Here is a 22,212-nt window from a genome sequence, read left to right on the forward strand (position 1 = left end):
AAAACCCACCAAAACTCGTTAATCCATTTCTGTAACAGAAGTGTTCTCAGGGGTGTTAATGAAACTGGCAGCAGGGACTGAGTCACCCTAGCTGTGCGCAAAGGTTACCACTGAAAAGGAACTGCTTGCCAACAGCTGACACCCGAGAGGATTTGTGAGCACACTCATTTCCACTTCTAAGTGCAGGATAGCTGTGGTACGTCACTGGGTGGAAACTGTTGACAACTTTTCACTTTGTAAGAGCAAACAGCGTCTCTGGCTCGAAAGCGAATATGGACAGTTCATTTCTTTTTAAAAACACATCACAGGGAATACCTGGCAGTGTTTGAAAGGGACTACATCAAGGATGGTGCCTTTTTTTCTTTAGAATTTCCCTTTGATTTTTCCCTTCTTCATTGCAACTGTCTTTTAGCAGTTCAAAAAAATTAAAAAAAAGCTATTTCCAAAGGACATGGCATAAGATCCTCAACTGGCTTAGATCAGAATAATGCCTTATGTCGAACTGAGGATTTAGCCTTGTGGTAAAATTTTGGCTGCTCTGAAACCAATGGGAATCTTGTCATGGATGTGAATAAAGGCAGGATTTTACCCACAGATTATTTTTAATTGCCAGACACTTGTCTGCTGCTCCTGTACTTTAAATCAGCAAGACCTTTTCCTGTTTGTTTCTTTTCTGCCCTCCTTTCCTTCTGTCATCATCACTGATGTCTTTTTCTGCTGTTTAGCTCTGCATTATATGCAAGTAGTTAATAATGAAACATTTCTATAAGGCTTGAAAATAAACCAAAGCTATTTCCAAAGAAACTTAGCTCAGTCATGTCTAAAAGCAAAGCTGCTGCAATGCTTAGGCTTCTATGATGATCCTATGTCAAAATAATCATTGTTTATAAAATGCTTTCAATTTTCACATCCAGTGTTAAAGAATACACAATGCTTCAAAGAGCCAAGCCCCACCCATATATTTTGGTAATTTAGTGATACAGTAATTTCTCCGTGTGTTATAATAGTACAGGTTCTATGAAACAGGCTGTTAGCAGAGGTTGTATGCAAATAATAGGGACCGGTGGGAGGGAGGCATGGAAATCTGCTCTTTGGTAATAGTAGTATCAGACCCTACCATCATACCCTAGCCAGTGTTTCCTTTAGCTATTCTGTCAATAGCACACTTAATTTATCGTATGTCATTTGTCCAACAGATCTAATTAATAAGTTTTCAAGGGTGTTTTTAATGCAAACACATAATTATAGATTATTGTGAAGACTATTTATTGTCTGAACAAAGACATTTACAACACAGCTGCAGCACCATGATGAGTAGATGACTCCCTTTTAAGCTCAAAGAGCACAGCTCAGCTCACTCTTTATAAATGCATTTCACAACTGAATAAAGAGATGTACTTCTCCAGCCTTTTCCGAGACAGAAGTCCAACAAAAAATATTTTTTTCAGTGATATGCTGGACCTCTTGCTCTGCAATAACTTCTGGCCATCCCAAAAAGACCCTAGTCCCACTTATTCATAGTTTGTTTTAAGATGCCAAATCATTATCCTTTTCCGCCCTAATATGTAGTTCAAGTCTAAATGATTTTTCTATGACATCCTTGATGGGGAAGTTCATGCCTTTTTTAAAATCTTTTTTAATCGCGGTCTTTTTGCCAAATTTAGCACAAACTTTTCGTCCCATATGTAGCAGAATGTAGCTAATCCTTCATCATTTCTAGTGCAGACTCCATTGATCAAAGGTTCTTCTTAGTCTAGTGGCCCATAAGTCTAGCATGAATAAGGCACATCAGTTTCTATAGTAACAACCTTAGGAATTAATGTGGCCAGCATCACACACAGTCACCTTTGACACTCCAGCCTGATTGACTGGTTACCAGTTTACAGCCATGTCCGTGTGAGGAGCCTTTCTGCATGAGTCCAGAGCGCAGTTTGTGTCTCCAGATCTGTAGCAAGGCGTCTTAATTGCTCCAGAATTAATTTCAAGCTGGGCAATTTAAGGATTGAAATTGCGACATGGTTTGCTTTTCAAGCAGAAGTAGCTAGTGATCAAGTATTTTGAGCTTTGAATTAATCGCATTTCTCGTGCTTGACTTTTGCAGTGGATTTTGGGGTAAGCGCTCAGCTGGACAGGACGATTGGAAGACGAAATACCTTCATTGGGACACCCTATTGGATGGCTCCTGAGGTCATAGCTTGTGAGGAGAACCCAGACTCCACTTATGATTACAGGGTGAGTGCTACAATTTTGCATGTGGTAGCAAAGTGACCAGGTTTTCAGCACTGACAGCCTTTTCAAGTATTTCAACTGAAAACAAACCCTCCTCCCTGCCCTTAAAACCACAACGGTGTGCGTGTGTGTATATATCTATCTATATCTATGTAACAGTACAAACAGCTGTCCGTTTAATATGTGGGTGTTTTAAAGAGGAGTTTCGGTATGAGTTTATTTTCTTTGTGAATCGTTAACGTATGAAATGAAATGTAAATCATTTGAGAATGAAATTCATAAAAGTATCTCTTGTTCTCTGAAAACAAGACTTGCCATCTGGAGACTGCTAGGGAGAAAGAGCCCAAAAACATTTGCCTATGGAGCAGTCTTTCATGAACATGGCTCTGTGCTACTTCTTTCCTCTGTCATCAAGAGATGTGTTTTCTGTTATGCTTTTTACATTGCTGCTAAGTTAATTGATGATAATAGATAATAGTGTGCATAATTTATTAGCAAATAGCTACAAGAATCTTTCCCTTTCCAGAGGAGACTGCAAGCCATTGCACACCATCAAAGTCTAGAGCAAGAAAGTCTGAGTAAATAGATGGGTCCCATCCATCTTTATTATACGCATTTTTCTTCATTGGTGAAATACTGTCTCAGCTTATTCATATGGCTGTAACATCATGAACTGAACATCCTCTTTGTGGACCCCAAAGCTTTAAATGGAGCTTGTATTTATTCTTTGGAGACCATTTATGAACACTGCAATTTGGAGACCAAAGAGCAGCTATCAGGGACTCTTCTGGTTGTCCCACTTACAATTATAACATGCTGATTCTGCTCCAAAGAAGCACACAATCCTGCTTGTCAGCCTTGGGTTGATTTGCAGCATTGGTGTCATTTTTTTCCATAAACACACTGACCATCTGGGATGCTTTCCAAAATGCTTTCTGTTTCTCCCAAGTCCTGTTACAAGGCCATCGCATCCATCAGCAGCTTTGTACCAGAAAGATGTCCCAAATCACACCTGCTAATCCCGATGTGGTTTCGGGAACCCTTCCCAGGTTTCAGGTTCTACTTTCTACTCAGAAGTCTTTGTTCCTCACTCCTCCTAAGGTCACTGTCCACTGGTCTGGCAGTGTGAAAAAGACCTTTAGGACATCTTTCTGTAAATGACAATCAGGCCCAAAATGTATTATATGCCTTCCTCCATAATATATAAGTACTACCTGAAAGCCCTTGCTTGTCTGTGGCTTTTCTCCACACACCTTCTCTTTCCCCAGTCAGTGTGTTTACTAGTATATCCTTAATATAGATACATATTGAATGCATATGCTTCATATGTGCATGGAATAATCTATGCAGTTCATCTTATTCGTGCCTGGCTCTAGACTGCAAACTGTAGTCCAAGAGTGGTCAGCGGGGTTTTCCGAAGTGCTGATTCAGTGTCATGATTCACATGAGCAAAATGAGGCGAGTATTTATACACGCTGCTGATATGGTGCGTAAAAAGCAGGAAGCTGTTCTGCTATGCCCATGACTTCTCACAAACTCAGTTCAGTGACAATTAAAAAAAAATGCATTTAACACTGCAAACACCCTTACTACCCCAGTAACTCATTTTGTCCTCAAGCCTCAAAGTATCAGCTCCAGGTTCTTCCAAGCATTCTGGTTTCTCTTACCATTGCCACTGTACTTCAGGGAATCCATTCTTTTACCACCTTCTCTGAACAGCTGTCTCTTTTTTGGAGTCATTTAATAACCCAGGACCTGATCCTGAACCTTTTAGCTCCCGCTGGGATCTGAGATCTACAGCATGAAGCCATACGCCAGCCTTTGTGAATCACTGCAGGGTGGGTCTAGAAGAGATACTGATGATGATTATGTTGTGAAGTTGTAGCTTCACAGGCCAGATCTGACATAAGATGTTGTTCATATTCATTACTCTTACTTCAGGTCTCCAAGGATTCCTCTTATGCTTGTATTTTGTCTCATATCCTGTTAAACAAAGTCCTGTCAGATGTTGAGGGTGATTATGAGATGAATTATGGAGACCTTCTGCAAATTAGTTTGGACAAACATATCTGCTGGTGGAAGAGAAGAGAAGAAAGAGAAAAGCAGCACACACAACTAAGCAAGCCTAAACCTGCTTATGCCCTTAAAATCAATGCTTTTACTCCTGATTTACACCTGAATGATCAGGATCTCAACCCGAGCATCTAGTTGGGTTTCAGATGATCCATAAAGTCAGTAGAAGAGGCTGTAGTCCGTAGCTGGGCACACATCGGATTACACAGCTCTGCTCTCCTTTTCCCTGCCCAAACCCAGTGCCTGGAAATGACTTTTTGCAGAGGAAGAGTGTTCTTGCTCTTGACTTTCACCTCTCCTCCAACAGTGTATGAAAGGAGTAACAGCACTGAAGCAAGTACTAGCACAGGGGCGGGCAATTATTTTGGGCAGAGGGCCTCTTACTGAATTTTGGCAAGCCATTGAGGGCTACATGACAGGCAGCCCAGGGCGGACAAATATTAATTTGCTAAATTTTTTAGGGGCCCCGTGGGCCAGATAGAATGGCATGGCAAGTTGCACCTGGCCCCAGGCCACATTTTGCCCACCCCTATACTAGCATGAAAGCAGTATCAGGTCTAAATGGGATCTCACTTTCCTACCTTGCATGTAACGGAGTAAAGAATTGAGCTGTCTTTAAACAATTCCTGCTGTATGCCGGAAATTCAGTTTTAAAGGCAAACGGTCTGTGTCCCAGGCCTGACTGCATGAATTAGCTGTTCATAATTCCATGGGAAATGAAAAGTTCCTGACTATTAGCACATTTCCTTAAAGGCTCAGCAGGGAGTGGGAGGGAGTCGACTGTACATCACTCATACAAATATGACCGTTCCATGGCAATTGTGGGAAGCCTTTTTAACTTCAGATGTTAAAAGTTGTATTATTCACTGTTTCTTCTCATGCAGAGCGACCTTTGGTCTCTGGGAATCACGGCTATAGAAATGGCTGAAGGAGCTCCTCGTAAGTGACTCAAATTCTTTGTTAAAGAGTCAGTCCAGACTGCATGCACATGTCCCAGCCTTTTAAGATAGCTCATCCTCATCTAATGAAATGTAGTTCTGGCTGCCTCCATTCAAACCATCAGTTGCCCGACTTTTCATACCTATCCTCCATCGCTCACCCTGCACCTTTTAATCCTGTCTGTTTGTATTTTCACTCCATGCCTGCATTCTCCAGGGACACACCATTCTCTCCAGAGCTGAGGTGTGTCTCACTTCATGGGGCACTCTGTATAGATGTGGGGAAGAGTGATTGAAGTTTCTGCAGAAACAACTGACAGGAGAACACTTGGCAATGGGGAAGGGTGCTGCAGCCCATAGGTAGCAGAGATCCTTTTGCTACTACTCCTAACAGAGGATTCGTCCTGTTGTTCACATAGTTCTTAATGGAGGAATATACTTTTAGTCTGAAGTCAGGTTCATTGCCCTTTCCTGAGTCTGAAGGTGAAAGCATGCATTTACCCTCCGTGGAATCCTAGAGAAATAGTAGAGAGTGAGGCCCACTCAGGACAGCAAAAGCTCCTGGAGGAAATCCTTCCAGCCACACTTTAGTCCCAATTCTGTTGTGCCTCCATCAGCCCTTCTTGATGGCTCCTCCAGATGTTCTCCTACCCCAGGAGGCTGCCTTGAAAGCATTTGCATTTGCTTTCATATCAAAAGCAGATGCTCCTTGTGATTTAACCTAGCTTTAGATGCAGATCAAAATGCAGAAATCGTCATTTGCCATTTTGCTGTAGGAACTCTTGTTGTAGGTGGTTACACAGGGGTAATGGGATGGGTTTTGCTCAGCAGCACAAAACACAGAGGATGCTAAGCAGCATGGCAATGTGAAGACACGGTGGGGCATTTGGGTATTGCTGAGCGCATGAGTGATGATCTGATTTGCCAGCACTAGAGAGCATGTGACTGTGTTTGTAAGCCATTAAGCGTGCAGGTCAGACTGTCTTCCTTCCAAATCAGTTTTCAGCACTTAGCTGTTCATGGAGGTGAAGCTGAACTGATTTTAAAAGCATTTTCCCAAACCATGCTTCGGTCTAGCTAGAACTTAGTTTTGAGACCGGAGTCTGAGAGGATTTCCCTTACAAAAGAAATATTATAGCTTTACAGTCCGAGTCCTCAGTTCAGCTGTGTGCCTCAAGTGTGCTACACTGACTATTTTTGTAGGCAAATATTGCATGGATGCTGCACTGTATTGTGTTGTGTTCACTATGTGTGTTGTGGTGGTCTCTGGGACAATGCTCCACTGTGCTACATGTTGTACAGACATTACACAAAGGGCATTGATAGATGTGCTATGGGAGGCAAGCGGGGGTGCTTAATTAGTGCAGCTCCAAAAGCTGCATTAATTAAAAGTGCCTGGAACGTCACATGTACCAGCATCCCCACACTGAAAAATGCCAGTGGGGTGCTTTGAACTAAAGTTCGTTGAACGAGCTTTAGTTTAAAGCTCCCCACTGCCATTTTTCAGCATGGGGACACTGATACACATGACGCTGGAGTCTGTAGGAGCACAGTAATTACTATGCTCGAGCAGACTCAGTTAATCGAGTCTGCTCCTTGGAGCAGCCTCCCTGCACGTGTACAGGAGCCCTAGTGTCTGTGCCCATAAATGTTGCCGTATCCATATGAGATAAGACGTAGCTGGTAGACTCACACTAAGAGAGTACACAAGGCAACAGTGAAACCCCGTGCCTGGTCCCTTCTCTTATTTACACTAGTTCTGCATGGGTGTCATTTCATTGTCCTGAATACAGCTACTGCTGTCACTGGGATTGGAATCAGGCGTAATAGTTCCCATCTATGCCGCATGGGCTGATCAAATGATGTATGGGATGGGACGGCATTTACTTTTCATGTTGTTCTCTATAGCATCAGCTTTCTACAACAACCAAACCAAGAGGAAACAAGTGGGTTTAGAGAGAAACCAGCTTACCAAACAGTCACGTGATCTGTTTGGAAAGCACAGATTGGCCTACTAAGTTTGCACGAATCTCCTCAAATGCAACAGAGCTGAATCTTGTCCTCAGTTGTGTGTTCAGCTCTGGAGCAGTTTGTCAGCTCCCTGCTTCATGCTAACTTCTCCTTTTCATGCTGTTTCTCTTACTGCATGTGCCATAGAACTAGGAGAGGTTGGTTAGTATCTAGTGTATAGCTAAACCAGGCAGACTAAAATAGGTATGTACTATGATCCAGACTGACATTCACGCTGAGGTGTGTATGCCCTTTCAGACACTGAGTATGTGAGCATCTTTATAGTCCACTCAAGCATCAAGGCCTTGTTATTGAATGCCCCTCTTACAGAGCCCTAAAACTCTGAAAAAGTTGCATTGATCTTAACAACAGAGACCTTTTCCTAGTCCAGCTACATTCATTCACTGTCACCCACTCAAAGACCTCCTGTGCTGCAAGGGTTTTCCCTGATCTGGATGGTGACACCCACTGAATAACACAGAGCCCCTATGAATGCTATTCCCCTCTTCCAGAACAGGAGGAATTATGAAGGGCTGCATCTGTGCCATGGATCAGCATGAGCTGTGCCATGTCTTTGCATCACCTGAGCTGTGCCAGAGGGGTCAAAAAAGGTTGGCAGGGCTAGGGCATGCTCATTAATAGCTTGTCTTTTCCTTTGCAGCTTTGTGTGACATGCATCCCATGAGAGCCCTCTTTCTCATCCCACGCAACCCACCCCCAAAACTGAAATCCAGGAAATGGTAAAGACACTGTTTTGCTACAGTTTGGGGTTGCCAGGGGTTTGATGCCTGCAGTCCAGAGGCTGCAATCTTTTTCAGTCTCATAATTCTTCCTGGGGCAGGTGCTGCTTGAGAAGCATGATCTGCATGAGGGCAGATACTCTAGTTTGAAAGGCAGCTGCTCTGCACCAGTGTAAATCACACCACTCTGCTCTAAACTCTGCCTAGATTCAGGGCTTACACTGGTGGCTGAAATTCAAATGTGAAAGGGCCTCTGCAGTTGTTTTGATCATGATTTGGTCAGGAGACTTCTTCAGAGACGCTGTGGTGCTGCAGAAATGAATGTTGGTGGATCAGTACAGGACTGCATGTCCAGATACACCATTATTCAACACATCCCCTAGTATGATGCTAGTGAGTTGATTCTAGCCATTGAAGACCCTATATCACTCTTGGGAAGAGCAACAAAGTTAGTCCTATTGTTCTGGCCACAGTCTAAATTAAGCAATTACTTCTTCCCAAAATTCTACCTGGCTGTTTCAGGTAGATACAGCAGGTCAAGTTCTGCTCAAATTTTCATTCAATATCTGGACTTCCTCTAACAAAAGCATAATTTGACCTACAATACTTCCATGGCTCCTATCTTAAATTTTTGGGTAGTGCTGGAACATGAAGTACTGTTGAAACACCTGCTCATTTTGTATCAAAGGAACCTGTTCTCTGTGCTGGCTCCAGATTCAGTGCTTTGGGATCCTGCAGGGGATCTGTGCCTCTGTCAGTTTAAGAGGATTGTATTTCATGTTTGCCTTGGTTCTTTTTTAGGTCAAAAAAGTTTCTTAATTTTGTTGAAAGCTGCCTCGTTAAAAATTATGTGCATCGTCCCTCCACTGAAACCTTGCTCAAACATTCATTTATTCGAGATATGCAAAATGAGCGGCAAGTGCGCATCATGCTGAAAGACCACCTGGACAGGACCAGGAAAAAGAAAGGGGACAAGGGTAAGGCTGAGAACACTACACCCTAGGCTCTTCAAGCTATACCAAGTCCCAGTGAAGGCAATGAAGCACCAGCCCAGCTAAAGCACTGAGAGTTTTGCCAGGTTTTGAAAGAGGCTTTCAGTGGTGCCAGGATTTCACTACAGGGTCGGATCCTCAGCTGGGTGCATGGACCTATTTTTTATGAGCACCTATATACATGCTCGATGCCTGCTCTGATTACACAAGACACTGTGGGCATTTAATTAGAGCAGCTCCTGAGAGCCGCTCTAATTAAAGCACCCCCAACCTGAACCCCGGAGCATGTGTAAAGACACCCTGTGGCACCAGCCGATGATCTCTCTCAGGAGTGTATTTTACTTTTGCTCATTGCAAGGATAGAACATATGGCTGGAATACGCAGAGGGATTCAACTTTTGTTGCTGGGTCAGTAGAGAAATAAGCTTCTCTGGAGGAAACTCAATAAATAACGCAATTCTCCAAAGAGCTGTGTTAGTAGAAGCTGATCATTTGTGAATATCTGGGCCTGGTTGTATCTGCCAAGTGATTAAAAACTTGCCTCTGGGCTTCTTTTGAAAATCTGAATGTCAAGGCCTAAATTCTCAAAGGGAGTTAGGAGCTTAACTCCTGCTTAAGCACCTAACTCCCATGGCTCACCTCCAGTGAAAGCAATGGGAGTTATCAGCTGAGGTACCTTGGAGGGCAACTTTTACCTGGTAGGATCCAACCATATCTTATCTAAGCCCTCATATCCTAAGACCACACAGTTCTTCAGGGCATCTTTCAAAGACCAGTTGATGATATCTTCCTGTTTTTCATTTTCCCATTTTTAAACCTTTACATATCTGATTCAGAGAGGTCATCAATCCCAAACATGAGAAAGACTCTCACTGACCCTAGTGGCAGGCTGTATAGCCATTTTTCCCTTGCTGCCATTTGTTAGCAGGAGATTACTTAGGTTAATATCAAGCAGTAACATTTTCCAGTTCCGGATTTACATTTTTTCCTCTTTTTTTTACTTTTTTAGAAGAAACAGACTATGATTACAGTGGGAGTGAAGAAGAGGATGATGAGCTGAATGAAGATGAAGGAGAACCAAGGTTAATTTTATTAGCAGCATGTAAAATTTGGCTAGCTGGCCTGTCTTCACAGAAAGCCATTCTCCACAGCCAGATGGTTTTCTTACTGTGTGCGAAAACTTCCGGTGTTATTCACCATGGTTAGCAATTGAATCTTAGGAACTGAAGGGACCTAAGGATCTCCTAGTCCAACCTCCAGAAAAAATGCAGGAATGTGCATGTATTGTTGCATAGCTATTGAATATAAATGCTGAGTCAATAATATGTTATTTTCTTAATATCCCAGCCATGGGGAGGGACAGTTTCCAGTGAAAATGCAAGATAATCAGGTTCAGTCACGTGCAATAAATGTAGCTGTATAACCAACAGATCCTGTAGAGATTTAGAGGAACATTTTGATCTGCTAGCAGAGTAATTTCCCCCTGGATGCCTTGTACTTGCTGTATTGTCAGAGTGTTACGACTAGTCAGATAGAAGCTCTCCTTGTATTTCAGCTCCATAGTTAATCTCCCTGGTGAGTCTACCCTCCGTCGAGAATTTCTGAGGCTGCAGCAGGAGAACAAGAGCCGTTCTGACCCTCACCGCCAGCCACAGCTCCAGCAGCAGCAGCTGAAGGACCAGGAGAAATATAAAAAGCAGCTGCTGACAGAGCGACAGAAGCGGATTGAACAACAAAAAGAGCAGAGGAAGAGACTGGAGGATGTAGGCACAGGCTTGTATTATTAATGCCCATCCTTCAAAGTGTCAAGTCAAAATGTGCTAATTTCAAGGACAGAGTTTTGAAAGAAAAAGAAAGTCCTGTTAGAGTCTCGGTACAGCTTGGCCTGGAATCTTTAACCGGAGCAATATCTGAACATTGATTTTTTTTAAAGGGTTGCTTTCATATTCTTGGAGTTCCCTGCCTGGGTTTTGGGAGAGAAATGCTTACCTCCCACTGGCTTTAATTTGGATATGCACATGTGATGCATTTGCTACCTACAGGGTTATGGTGAAATGGGCAATGATTGGCTCATAGCCAGCCATACAACATAGTAAATCATTTCGACCTAAGTTGAAATTCCTCCTTGAAAATTGTATAGTAACTTTTCCATATGGAAAAAGTATTATGTGTCCACTCCCCTTACCCGTTTTATTCCAGGGTGGCTGTTTGCCCAGTACAGATTGGCTCTGCTTCCACTTAGTGGCCAGGCAGTGAAATAGTGCTTACTTGGGAAAACTGGTTTTATGTCTGCTCTGGAGTGAGGGTGAAGGTACACTTAGACCCTACTAAGAACACTGAAAACACAAACAGCTGTATCTTTAAGATCATTAACTCATGCCAAGTGCCCTCTGAGCATCTCAAAGCTGTGCCACCTCAGGCAAGGGTTAGCTCTGGGCCACACTACCTAATTTCTGTTAGGGTAACTTCAGTCTGGTCCATGGAGATAAAATGAGCAATTTTCAGTCTTCCAGCATCCCAAGATGCACCCCTCCTAGCCTCTTTCCCCCTTCCCTGGAGCAGGGATAGAGCCCACGTATCCTAGCTTAGCAGCCTCTAGTTGCAAGTCAGAGCTGTGTGGGCAAGAAACAGTATTAATTCTTAATGTGCAACTGCTCACAGCTCATTCTCACTTTAACATTGCTTAACATCCCAAAGATTTAGTATGGTCTGAGTGTATGCGTAACTTCACCCTTTAAATGTACTACAAAGTAAACTCCACAGTAAACAACAATCTTGTCATGTACATACATGCTGTTGGTGGAACCTCAGAAAAATAGAAAGGCTGTACAGGTTTATTCCTATCCCAGTACGTATGGTCCAAGTCTGAATCTCTCCTCCTGCACCCACACTAATAGTACTCGTGTCTTGGGTGGTGACAGACTTACCACTGTTCAAGCTCTTTGAGGGTGCGGGGTTGCCCCTGGAACAGCACTAAATGATGGAGTTGTGCCTCTTCATGAACCTTAGAAGAAATGTTAGGACAGCAGAGCAACGCACCACTGAGGTTGTTAAAGTTAGTATGAAATGGAGGGAATCCAGAAAACCTTTCCCTGTCCAAATGGCAGGACCTGAAATGAGACCTTTATCACTGGGACTTGTACTCCAGACCTCAGGGTGAAATCCTTACACTGCCCCCCTTCCCCCCAATGTCAATAGCAGAATTTGCTGACTTTTGGGGTCCAGATTTTACTCCAGGAGTTTTACAATCATGTTTAAGGCCACTATACCCCTCAACTCTTCTGCTAGGTCAAAACAAATGTCTCCCAACTGATTGTAGATCTAGAAAGGGTCTTTTGGTTGCACATTTCTCATAATTGTAGCTCATTGCACCTTGGACTAATGATCTATAACTAAAGAAATTAAGTAAGAACAGTGTTGTTTCCTGGCTCTTATCCAGCATCAGAGAGAACAAGAACTCCGTAGGCAGCAGGAGTGTGAGCAGAGACGGCCAGAGATTAAGGCAGTTCAGAGGAGAGATGAGACATGTAAAGAGGAGAAGAAACTTGTGGAAGATGAGCGGTGCATGGTAGATGGGCAGAGGAGACCAGAAAGGAAGCAGGTACAACTCATGAACTTGTTGATACAACTTGTGGCTCCCTGTTTAGGTGGCTGGATCCTTTTCAAGTCTTCTAATACAGTCTCATTCCTATAGGACCACACCAAACCCCTCTCCCTCTTTGCTTGTATCCCTTTGAGTTGTATCCTTCAGCAAGGGTACATCCACCCCATTTGTCCTCTCCTTCCACAAGTGTTGTACTTATTGCTGTGCTGCTCCTCACTGAATTCATCTGCAAAACTACCATCTTCTATTGCATCTTGTGTAGGGGAAGTGCCTAGGGATCGTTCTTAATTATGGTTGCATTGGCTTGGGTTTTCCCTGGAGCATGGCACTCTTCTGCATTGACCCCATTATATCTTTCCTGTTACCAGAAGCTAAAGAGGGTGATGCATGTTAGAACGGTGCCCTTCTTTGTGGAAAGGGAATCTGTACAAGGGCAGCTTTCCAATTGACTTGGATTGGCATGTATTTCCCAGTGAAGTTAGAAATTTCAAAGGTTAAATATAGAAAATAGTTAGGACTCTGCTAGAGAGAGTTTAAGATCTAGCATGTTTTGTTCTTTGAAAGCAGAGTGTGACAATTACTTAGAGCAATCCCGTGGTGGGAATGGAATGAAATCCCATCTGATCTCTGAAAAACAACAAGAGGAACTTGGTTCATTGGTCTTTCTCATGTTTCATTTAATTGCCTTTATTGGAAACGAAAGTCCAGGTCCTCCCTGCTTCTTCTACAGTATTAGTTCTTATATGTCTATTCTCAAAAAGCCATATATTGCATAGCATACAATTCAAATTGAAATAACCCTAGACTTTAGTTTGATTTTAAATATATTTCTCTTACTTTGCATTTATGTTACCCCACTTTAATTTAGATCTGCAAGCTTTTTGCTTTCCTTCGGGCTATGGTCAATCTCACCCCTGTACATGAAAGTAAAGCGGAGGGATTTTTCAGTGCCTCCGTCTTGTGACTGAAGCCAAACCTAGCATTTTGGCCAGAATGTTTTCATGTTTTAATAGGTGAATTGGTTTATGTTCAAATTGCAGCATAGCAAGTTTCTACATGATGAGGTTCAATAAAGCCCTTTGGCTTCTGTAAAAGGCTGGAGCCATTTAAAAAATGAACTATTGAGACCAGTTTGGAGCTGGTAGAGGGAATTTTTGGGTTTGTTAGTTGGTTTCTCTTTTGTTTTAGCTTGTGCTATTTTTAAATCCAATTGTAGGAAGTTAAATGAGACTGCTGAGAGGTCAGAGCTCAGGGGGACAAGGAGGGTTAGGCACCGAGCTGAAATCTGCCTCACCTGATTACCCTTCCAGTAAATAATTTTAACACTATTGGCATCATCTCATTTTCAGAAAAAGGTGGAAGAAGCACAACACAATAAGAAGATTCAGCGGACGCTGCCAAAAGACCAGACACAGCTGCTGTCTCTCCAACATGACCACAAGCAAAAGAACAAAGCACCTCCAAAGGGTTCAAGTGCAGCAGCACACCCTCCTCCAAGCAGCACCAGCAAAGAGGTATGTTCCTGCCCACAATGCACCATCTATGGTACAGTGTCACAGAATCATAGAAAATGAGGGTTGGAAGGCACCTCAGAGGTCATCTAAGCCATCCCCCATGCTCAAAGCAGGACCATCCCCAACTAGATCATCCCAGCCAGGGATTTGTTGAGCTGGGACTTAAAAACCTCCAAGAATAGAGATTCCACGACCTCTCTAGGTAATCTGTTCCAGTGCTTCACCACCCTCCTAGTCAGAAAGTTATTCCTAATATCCTACCTATACCTTCCTTGCTACAACTTGAGCCCACTGCTCCTTGTTCTGTCACCTGTCACTGCTGCGAACAGTTCAGCTCCATCCTCTTTGCAGCCACCCATCAGGGAGTTAAAGGCTGCTATCAAATCCCCTCTCACTCTTTTCTTCTGCCATTTTCCATGTCATTTTTATAATGCTTTGGTAGCTCAGAGAAAGAGGACTGACTAATCTAGGATAAACCTTAACCAAATCTGGGTGTCTTCCCATGTATATCACAGTAGGTGCATCTACAAGTGGAGTTAGCACAGCTGAACAAAGTCTGGTGCATTTTGTGCCAGAGTTTATTGGTTCCAGGCTCAGTGCTTACATATGCACTTGGGACCACAGCATGTTGAGCCGGGGCAGCACAGCCCCAGCTGGCAAGGGGCCTGGAGGGTCAGCCTGCCAGCCTACAGCTACTCCCTCCAGGCTCAACGTGCTGCAGAGGGGCTGGTTGGGACACAAGGGTGCTGCAGTGTAGGGCTAACTGGCAGGCAGCCCTCACATTGTAGCACCCTTATGCCCCAGCCAGCCCCAGTCGCCATCTACACATGTTGTGGCACACTGAATAACTTCCATAGTACATGTGTTGGGCAGGACTGTCCTACGGCAGAGTTAATTTGTTTACTCTAGCCTAATAACGCTGCACATATAAATGGTGACTCTTTACTACAGAACTAATTAGTCAACTCCTCAGTAAAGCACATGTGTAGATGCCCCCAGTGAAGCCTTATTGGCTTTGCTTCTCCTTCTTCCACTCTAGTTCCAGATAGATTTGACCACCGTGTGGAAAATAATGAGATACCTTCTTCAAGCCTGCATGGCCCACATTCCACAAAACCACCTATAATCTGTATAACCAATCTAGAGTCTCTTAAGATATCACTTTCTTGCCTTTCAAGTCGGGGATAAACAAAACTCGTGACCTAAGAGCTGTAAAACCTCTTAGACTGATTTTAGACAAAATCTGATAAAACTGAGTGAGATTTACAAACTTTTCTCTTTTGCAGTTTAATCCCAAGCACAGGTTTTTAGATTCTTTTGGCCAACAGGCAAACATTGTAACAGCCATTGCCTTTCACTGGTTTTAAGGATCTCTAGCTAGTTAATTTTAATTTGTTTTCTTATGTTTAGTTAGGTTTTCCGATCCAAAAAGATTTTGATTCCGTTCATTGTTCGGGATTGCATGATTTTGTCTTGTTACTGTTGGCTCCTTCATCTTCCTTATCTATAGATACAGTACACATTGTATAAACTGTATTACCCCATAACTTCCAGCTCTCCCACTCTGTCATAAAATTCCCAGTTGCAAATTCAGTTCTGCAACCTGTGCGAGATGATATTGAAACACATCATGAAGTATTTTGCTGGATCAGGTCCCAAATGCTCGGGGCTCAGCAAGGTCAATTTTGATGTGAAGCTGTAAGGACGGAGGATCATTCATAGCAAAACACATCCCAGAATATTGGAGTACAGGCTTTAGGGGGGACTCTGTGTGTGAAAAACAGAACACTGCCAAGTAGCATACTTTGCTTCAGTGTTGAACTGAGTGCAGACTTTGATGCTATCAGAGTCTGAATGTTAGACAAAGAGATCTGCAGATGATCCCAAGGTGGAATTCTCTGCTAATAAACAACTAAATAACATTGGTTTGCTCAGCTGTGGAAATGACACACTTTAATAACAGAAAACAAGCAGTGATATGAGATCAGTTCAATAAAACAAATGATGCAAGGCCTGTATATCTTCATAGCTGTTTGTGAAGACAGAACAATGCATAATTCTGTTGAAGTACAACAGTCAAAAAAAACAAACACCCAGCCTCCCAGAGGTTTGCTATATTAAGGGAGTAAAGAATGATCAGTGGGCACAACAACATGAGATGCTAAATGTGCAGTAGACTACTGCGCATTAGCATGTCACAGCAAAAGCCATACTAATGTGCAGTAGAATTAGTCTACTTACATTAAGCATCACAAAAAGACCATGCACCGACGCTACTGCACATTTAGTTAATACCTTCTGTTAGAAGTACTAAACTTAATGTGGGGTAACAACAGTGCATTAATGCATGTATAGACATACCCAGTGAAATCAGACTTAGCTCTTTCTGAAGTCAGTATTTGTCTTTGGAAATCCAGCTGTAGCCACGGGATCAAGTGGGGTCTGCAAACTGTGGAAACAAGCCATTTACTAAATGCACATATCCAATTGTCAATAGATGCATTTTACCATAGATTTGCGATAGCAGGGGAAATGCTACTCTGTGTTGAATAAACTTTCTATTTGGTCGTAGCCCACAGGGGAAAAAGCCAGCAAAATGTCAGTTCAAATATTCATCTAACTTTTGGCATGCATTCCATAAAGGACTTCCCTGCACCAGAAAAAAAATGTATTCTAGAATTTAGTCCATACAGTTCCTGTTATATTTTAATCTCAGTGTCGACCTCATCTGGAAATAAAAGAGAAAGGGTAAAGTCATATAAACAGGCCATTTCTCAAAGTGCTAATTATCTCCTGCATTCACAGTACTATGCTGCAGCCATTTTGATCATAGATTCATCGATTATAAGGCCGGAAGGGACCTCAGAAGATTGTGGGGTCCAGCCCCATCATGGTTTATATATTCTATATATAAAATAGATTTTATTTTAATTGTGTTTGTACATCATTATTTTTCTCAAAGTTTCTGGAAGAATGTTGCAGGAATGTTGTTCTGTTCATGTACAAATGAGTGGAACAGGTCTATTTTTGTCAATGTTTTGGACACTGAACATATTTTACAACTGTGATATTTCAAAATATTTTAACCATCTCTAAAAAATTGATCTCCTATTTCTTTGCTATCCTGTTATATCGAGCTCTCTCCCATTGTATTAACCAGAGCTCGTTTGGCAGAAAGCTGGGTATTTTTTTTTACATCAGCTAGTACTTCAGTGAGAACTAGTTGAGCAACATGCATTCGAAGTCCAGCCATATTGGCCGTACAACTCATCTGGGAAGTCTAAAAATGTGAGAGAGAATAAGAACATAAGAATTGCCATACTGGGCATACTGGGTCAGACCAATGGTTCTTCTAGACAAGTATCTCCAGTCTCCAGTGGTGGCAGAAGTGGATGCCACAGAGGGAGAGCAGTGAGTCAGATATCAGTGATCTATCCCTTATTCAATACCCTCTCCGGCATGCACCATTATTGGTTTAGAGATGCAAAGGAAACATCTGCAACTGTTCCTGTTCAATAGCCAGAATCTATCCAGCTCTTTTTGAGCCTGACTATGCTCTCTGCCTTCCCCGCTTCCTGTGACAATGAATTCCATAAGTTAACTATCCATTGCTCAAGAAAGTACTTTTTCTTGTTAGTTTTAAACCTGTCACCTACTAATTTCAGTGTATTCCCACTAGTTCTAGCATTCTGGGACATGGTGGACAATGGTTCCCTGTTCACTTGGTCTACACCCTTCGAAGTTTAATAGGCCTCCATCATACCTCCCCTCCACTCCCCACCCCATCCCATCCCTTCTCCTTTCCACACTAAACAGTCCTTGCCTTTTTAGTCTTTCCTAGTATGGCAGCTGCTCCAGACCCCTGATCATTTCTGTTGCCTTTGTCTGTACCTTTTCTAATTCTACTGCATCCTTTTTGAGATGTAGGGACCAGAGCTGCATTCAGTATTCAAGACGTGAGAGCGCCATGGATTTGTTACAATAACACAATGACATTCTCCATTTTGTTTTCATTTCTTTTCTAATGATACCCAGCATTAGAGAACTATCTACAGTGACTTCAGGTTTTCTTTCCTGAGTCGTAACAGCTTGTTCAGAACCCAGCATTGTTCAGAACCCAGAAGTTATTTTTTGCCACAGACATTACCTTGTCAACATTGAAGTTCATTTGCTATTTTTTTGCATGCTCACTTAGCTTGGTGAAACCTTTCTGCAGCTCCTCTCCATCAGCTTGGGACTTGACTACCCAAAAAGAATTTGTGTGGGTGATAGCTTTCGTTAGACCAACTGCATGGTTGGGATAGACATAGACAAGGTTTCAGGTATTACAGTTCCCTTCCTCTGGCCTCTGGATGAGAAGTAGACATAGCAGAGCTAATTAGCAGATGGAACAAAACCTTATGTAAAATCCCAAATTTAGAGAAAAACAGCATTACATAGCTACATTTTGATTTCTACATTCTTGTTACTTTAATTTTGACGTTTTTTCTTGCTTGTGTGAAACTGTATCTTTTATGGATAGAGGGTAGAGAATGAAAGCCTTATTCCAATGCAAATGTTGCCATTGATAGACCAGGGATTTCATTCCAGGTTCTTGATATGTTGTAGGTTTTGGCTGTACTAGGTTCTTTTATAATAAATAGCTGCAAGGCTAATGGGACTTGCTTTCCATCACAAGACATTTGGCAGGCTCCCAGCATACATGCAGTATGATGTTAATGAAATGATTGCTCACCTTCCTGACACAGGCATAAGCACCCAGCCATAGTGCTAGGTGCATTATAATACCTGTCTAGAAACAGATAGAGTGGGAAGACCTAGCATTAATTTCCAGCTGACTCTGTAAAAGTCTGTTCCTTAACTGCGGAATCAGAGTCTGTGTTAAAGATTTATGTTCCTGAATTGGTATTACTTATACTGAGTAAAGCCTGAAGAAGCTTTAGGGTCAAAAAACCCTGGGGAAGCAATTGTATAATGAGGAAGGCCTCTGGGAATTGAAAGGATCTTTGTTCATTCTAGACCATTTCCATCTTCCTCTTTATATTGTTCAGTTATGTAAGGCCACAACGTTTAGAAATGCAGAATGGCCTCTGCAGCCATGTCTGTGTTGTAGGAACAGAGAATAAGACACATATCGCCTAATAGATGATACACTGCCAAAAAAACCCCCCTCCAGCCTATAAGGAAATGACCTCTTCCAGATCCCACCCAGTAAATACATTGAGCAGCATGAAACTAGACAACTCACGAGTGGCTCTTACCTGGCAGGGGCATGTTAGAGTGAGGGGTTGGAGACTAGACAATGTATGCAGCATAAGGAAAGGTTAAAATGAAATGAGGGAGATTATTTGATTGCAGGACTGGTAGTGATATATTTTTGGGCAAACCACATGTGCCCATGGAGTCCCGTCAAAGTCAAAAGGGCTTCATGCAAATGTCTGAGCATTTTCCTGCATCTCTGATTGGAGCCTGCTGCATGCAGCACAACTGATCTTCACGTGTTTTCAGGCTGAGGACAGAAAGAAGAAGAGTGATGGCATCCAGACTCCCCTCAACTGGGCCGCTGTCCTTGGGCACGAAGTCATCCCATATGCTCGAATGGGTTCCGGCAGTAGTTCCAGCCCTTGCACTCCAGCTTTGCAAAGAGCAATACTCACGCAGGTAAGGGATCTCTTCAGATGCAATGAACTCCTGGCCTCATTAAATCAATAGCTGTCTAGGCAGAGAAGTAAGTGAGGAACCTCACTCCTTTGCCTAGGTGAGCAAGGGCTATGACACAAGTACGGCAGTTCCTAAGTGCCACTATCTCCTGCTGAATTCGAAGCAGAATTTTATGCAGACATTTCAGATTATGGTTAGATAAGTTACTTTTTGATACATCAGTGCCTGACTGTGCTAATTCTGTGCAATTATTGTTACATGTCTCACAAAAAGCTTGCATCAAGTATGAAGCTTTATTTCCTTGATTATGTATTATTTATAGAGCACCATAAAGGCACATGGCACTCTCTGCAGAACAAGTAAAACTCTGAGTGCTGTCCCTGGAGGCCTTGTACCCTAGTGTGTTCTCATGAAATATTCTGAAAGCAGAGAGAGAGGGAATGAGGAATCGTTATCCACAGAGGGTTGGTTCCTGAGCCTGTGGGGAACCTGGAAACTCTGGGAAGCTCCATGTGCTGCATTTCTTCTGTTTTCTTCCATCATAACCCTGAGTTTTGTCTCTGCTGAAAAAATACAGAGGATTTGACCTATAAGCTGTATAGTTCATAGGGGCATATGGACTGAAAGAGTCACAGCCATTAAGTCCCTCTGCATTCACAGGCAATCATTTCTCCAAAGAGTCAATAAATTTGTCCAGTCCTTTATGCATGCCATAGCCTCAAAGCACCTTGTAAGAAGCCAAACCAAAAACACCCGCCACCATGACACGGTTGAAAATCAGGGGAGATCAAAGCATCATCAATGCCCTGCCACTGCAGTGGTAGAGAAGTTACTGAACATATGTTTAGGGGATCCCAGAAAGAGGACCAGGCCACACACTGCAATGGAAAGCAGAAGCCCCTACAATCCTTGCCAGATTGTCTTCCTGGCCTGTCTGGCAGGCAGTTTGACCCTGAGTGGAAGTGCAAGGTCCTTAAGAGGTTTCCAAATACTAGCAGGAGCATCAGGGTACCCCAGGCTTAACTTCTACCAGTAGCTGTGGCCAGTGGCCAGGGTCACAGAGGGAAACCTCAAGGAATTCATCTGGGGCACCAAGGCTTATGCAATGAGACCTTCCATCTGTGCGCAGAAGCTAGGTGACCAGGATGTTCTGCCCATTCAGTCCAGCGTGTTTGTTCATGTATTTTTACTTAGAACATCAGACTCTTTTAGATGCAGCTCTTTTTCCTCTGGAAGGGTTCTTCACACTCTCCCTCCACAGCTTAGCCAAACACCACTGCTGTTGCTTTTTGAAATTGCTCTTTATTTGTCCTTCTTTGTCCCAAGGCACTCCGTGCCTACACCTGTTTTAAACTCCTATCCTTGCAGCTTGCACTCCTTTGTGTCTTTGCCACTGGCTTACCAGGTTGCCTAGACCTCTGCCAATTAGACTCTGCTTGCTAATATGATTAATCCAGATTTCTGTATCAAACACAAGAATTTAACCTACTCAGAGTCCTTGCATCTATGTAGAAATCATGTGTGAAAATACTTCTTGCCTGATAAATTTTCCCTTGAAATGGCTACAGTAGAAATATTCATTTCTGCAGCTAGTCCCAGTTCAAGAAGAATGTGAGAGCTGTTTTCCCCTTCCCTTTGTGAACTGCATGAATGAACACCCTGTAACATAGTATTTGGGGGCACCGTGGAATGAGGCAATGTGTTTATTTTTGTCATTCTTGCCATGCACATTTTCAACCAAACCAGGGAAATTCAATCCCTGAATAGTCATTTGAACTGAATCATACTTCAGCTTTGGAAAAGTTGATTTATTTTATGATTTTGCTGCCTGGATGTAAAAGCAACCACAGCCCAGGCTGCTTATTTCAAATACTTACAGGATGTCAGAAGGCTTTGGGCCCTTTTCAGTCACACTTTGAGGGCACTATTTTCTCCTTCTCAGAGCTGGGGAAAACTTCATCCTGAGTGATTTGCACAGGATAGTTTAGATTGGGATAGTCCTCAGGGAGAGGCTTAGACTAGTTGACATCCCAGTGTCCCTACTTCTCTATGATTCTCCAGCCTGACTCACTCCTGTAATCCCATTGATTTCAGTGGGGCTGCTAATGATCATGCCATATTCACACAAGTCAGGGTTGCGGGCTTACATACTGAAGTCAAGTCTCTCTGAACTTGATTCAAAGCGTGATGGAGTCACTGACTTCATTAGCTTTGCTTTGAGCCTCCTATGATCATCTGCTTTACAGCCACACAGCTCCCTGGGGCATTATACTGTCACTGGCTCCACTGTGCACTGCTCTCACTCCAGACACAGAGACAGCAGAACGGGTGTTAGTGCTGCTAGGTGAATCATTCAAGCACTGTTTCTCACTGAGGTTGGCAAGCAAAGAGCAGCTATTCCACCTCCCCAACCTGACACACCTCCTCCAAACCAAGATGTCTCTGTCATGC

General features: G+C 42.8%; 1 protein-coding gene across 2 annotated transcripts in view; it reads left to right on the plus strand.

The window, feature by feature from the left end:
- The window catches only part of NRK (Nik related kinase), a 120,448-nt gene that overhangs the window by 51,855 nt on the left and 46,381 nt on the right, over nt 1-22,212 (plus strand). For both annotated transcript variants that reach the window (XM_019540237.1, XM_019540236.1), the window contains 9 exons: nt 2,102-2,232; nt 5,187-5,241; nt 7,912-7,990; nt 8,792-8,967; nt 9,992-10,064; nt 10,538-10,745; nt 12,422-12,583; nt 13,936-14,100; nt 19,609-19,761. In XM_019540237.1, coding sequence (XP_019395782.1) covers nt 2,102-2,232; nt 5,187-5,241; nt 7,912-7,990; nt 8,792-8,967; nt 9,992-10,064; nt 10,538-10,745; nt 12,422-12,583; nt 13,936-14,100; nt 19,609-19,761 — 1,202 coding nt within the window. The remainder of the gene's footprint in view (nt 1-2,101; nt 2,233-5,186; nt 5,242-7,911; nt 7,991-8,791; nt 8,968-9,991; nt 10,065-10,537; nt 10,746-12,421; nt 12,584-13,935; nt 14,101-19,608; nt 19,762-22,212) is intronic.

The sequence above is a fragment of the Crocodylus porosus genome, unplaced genomic scaffold (genome assembly GCF_001723895.1).
Source record: "Crocodylus porosus isolate Cpor-Errol unplaced genomic scaffold, CroPor_comp1, whole genome shotgun sequence".
In the NCBI taxonomy this organism is placed as follows: domain Eukaryota; kingdom Metazoa; phylum Chordata; order Crocodylia; family Crocodylidae; genus Crocodylus; species Crocodylus porosus.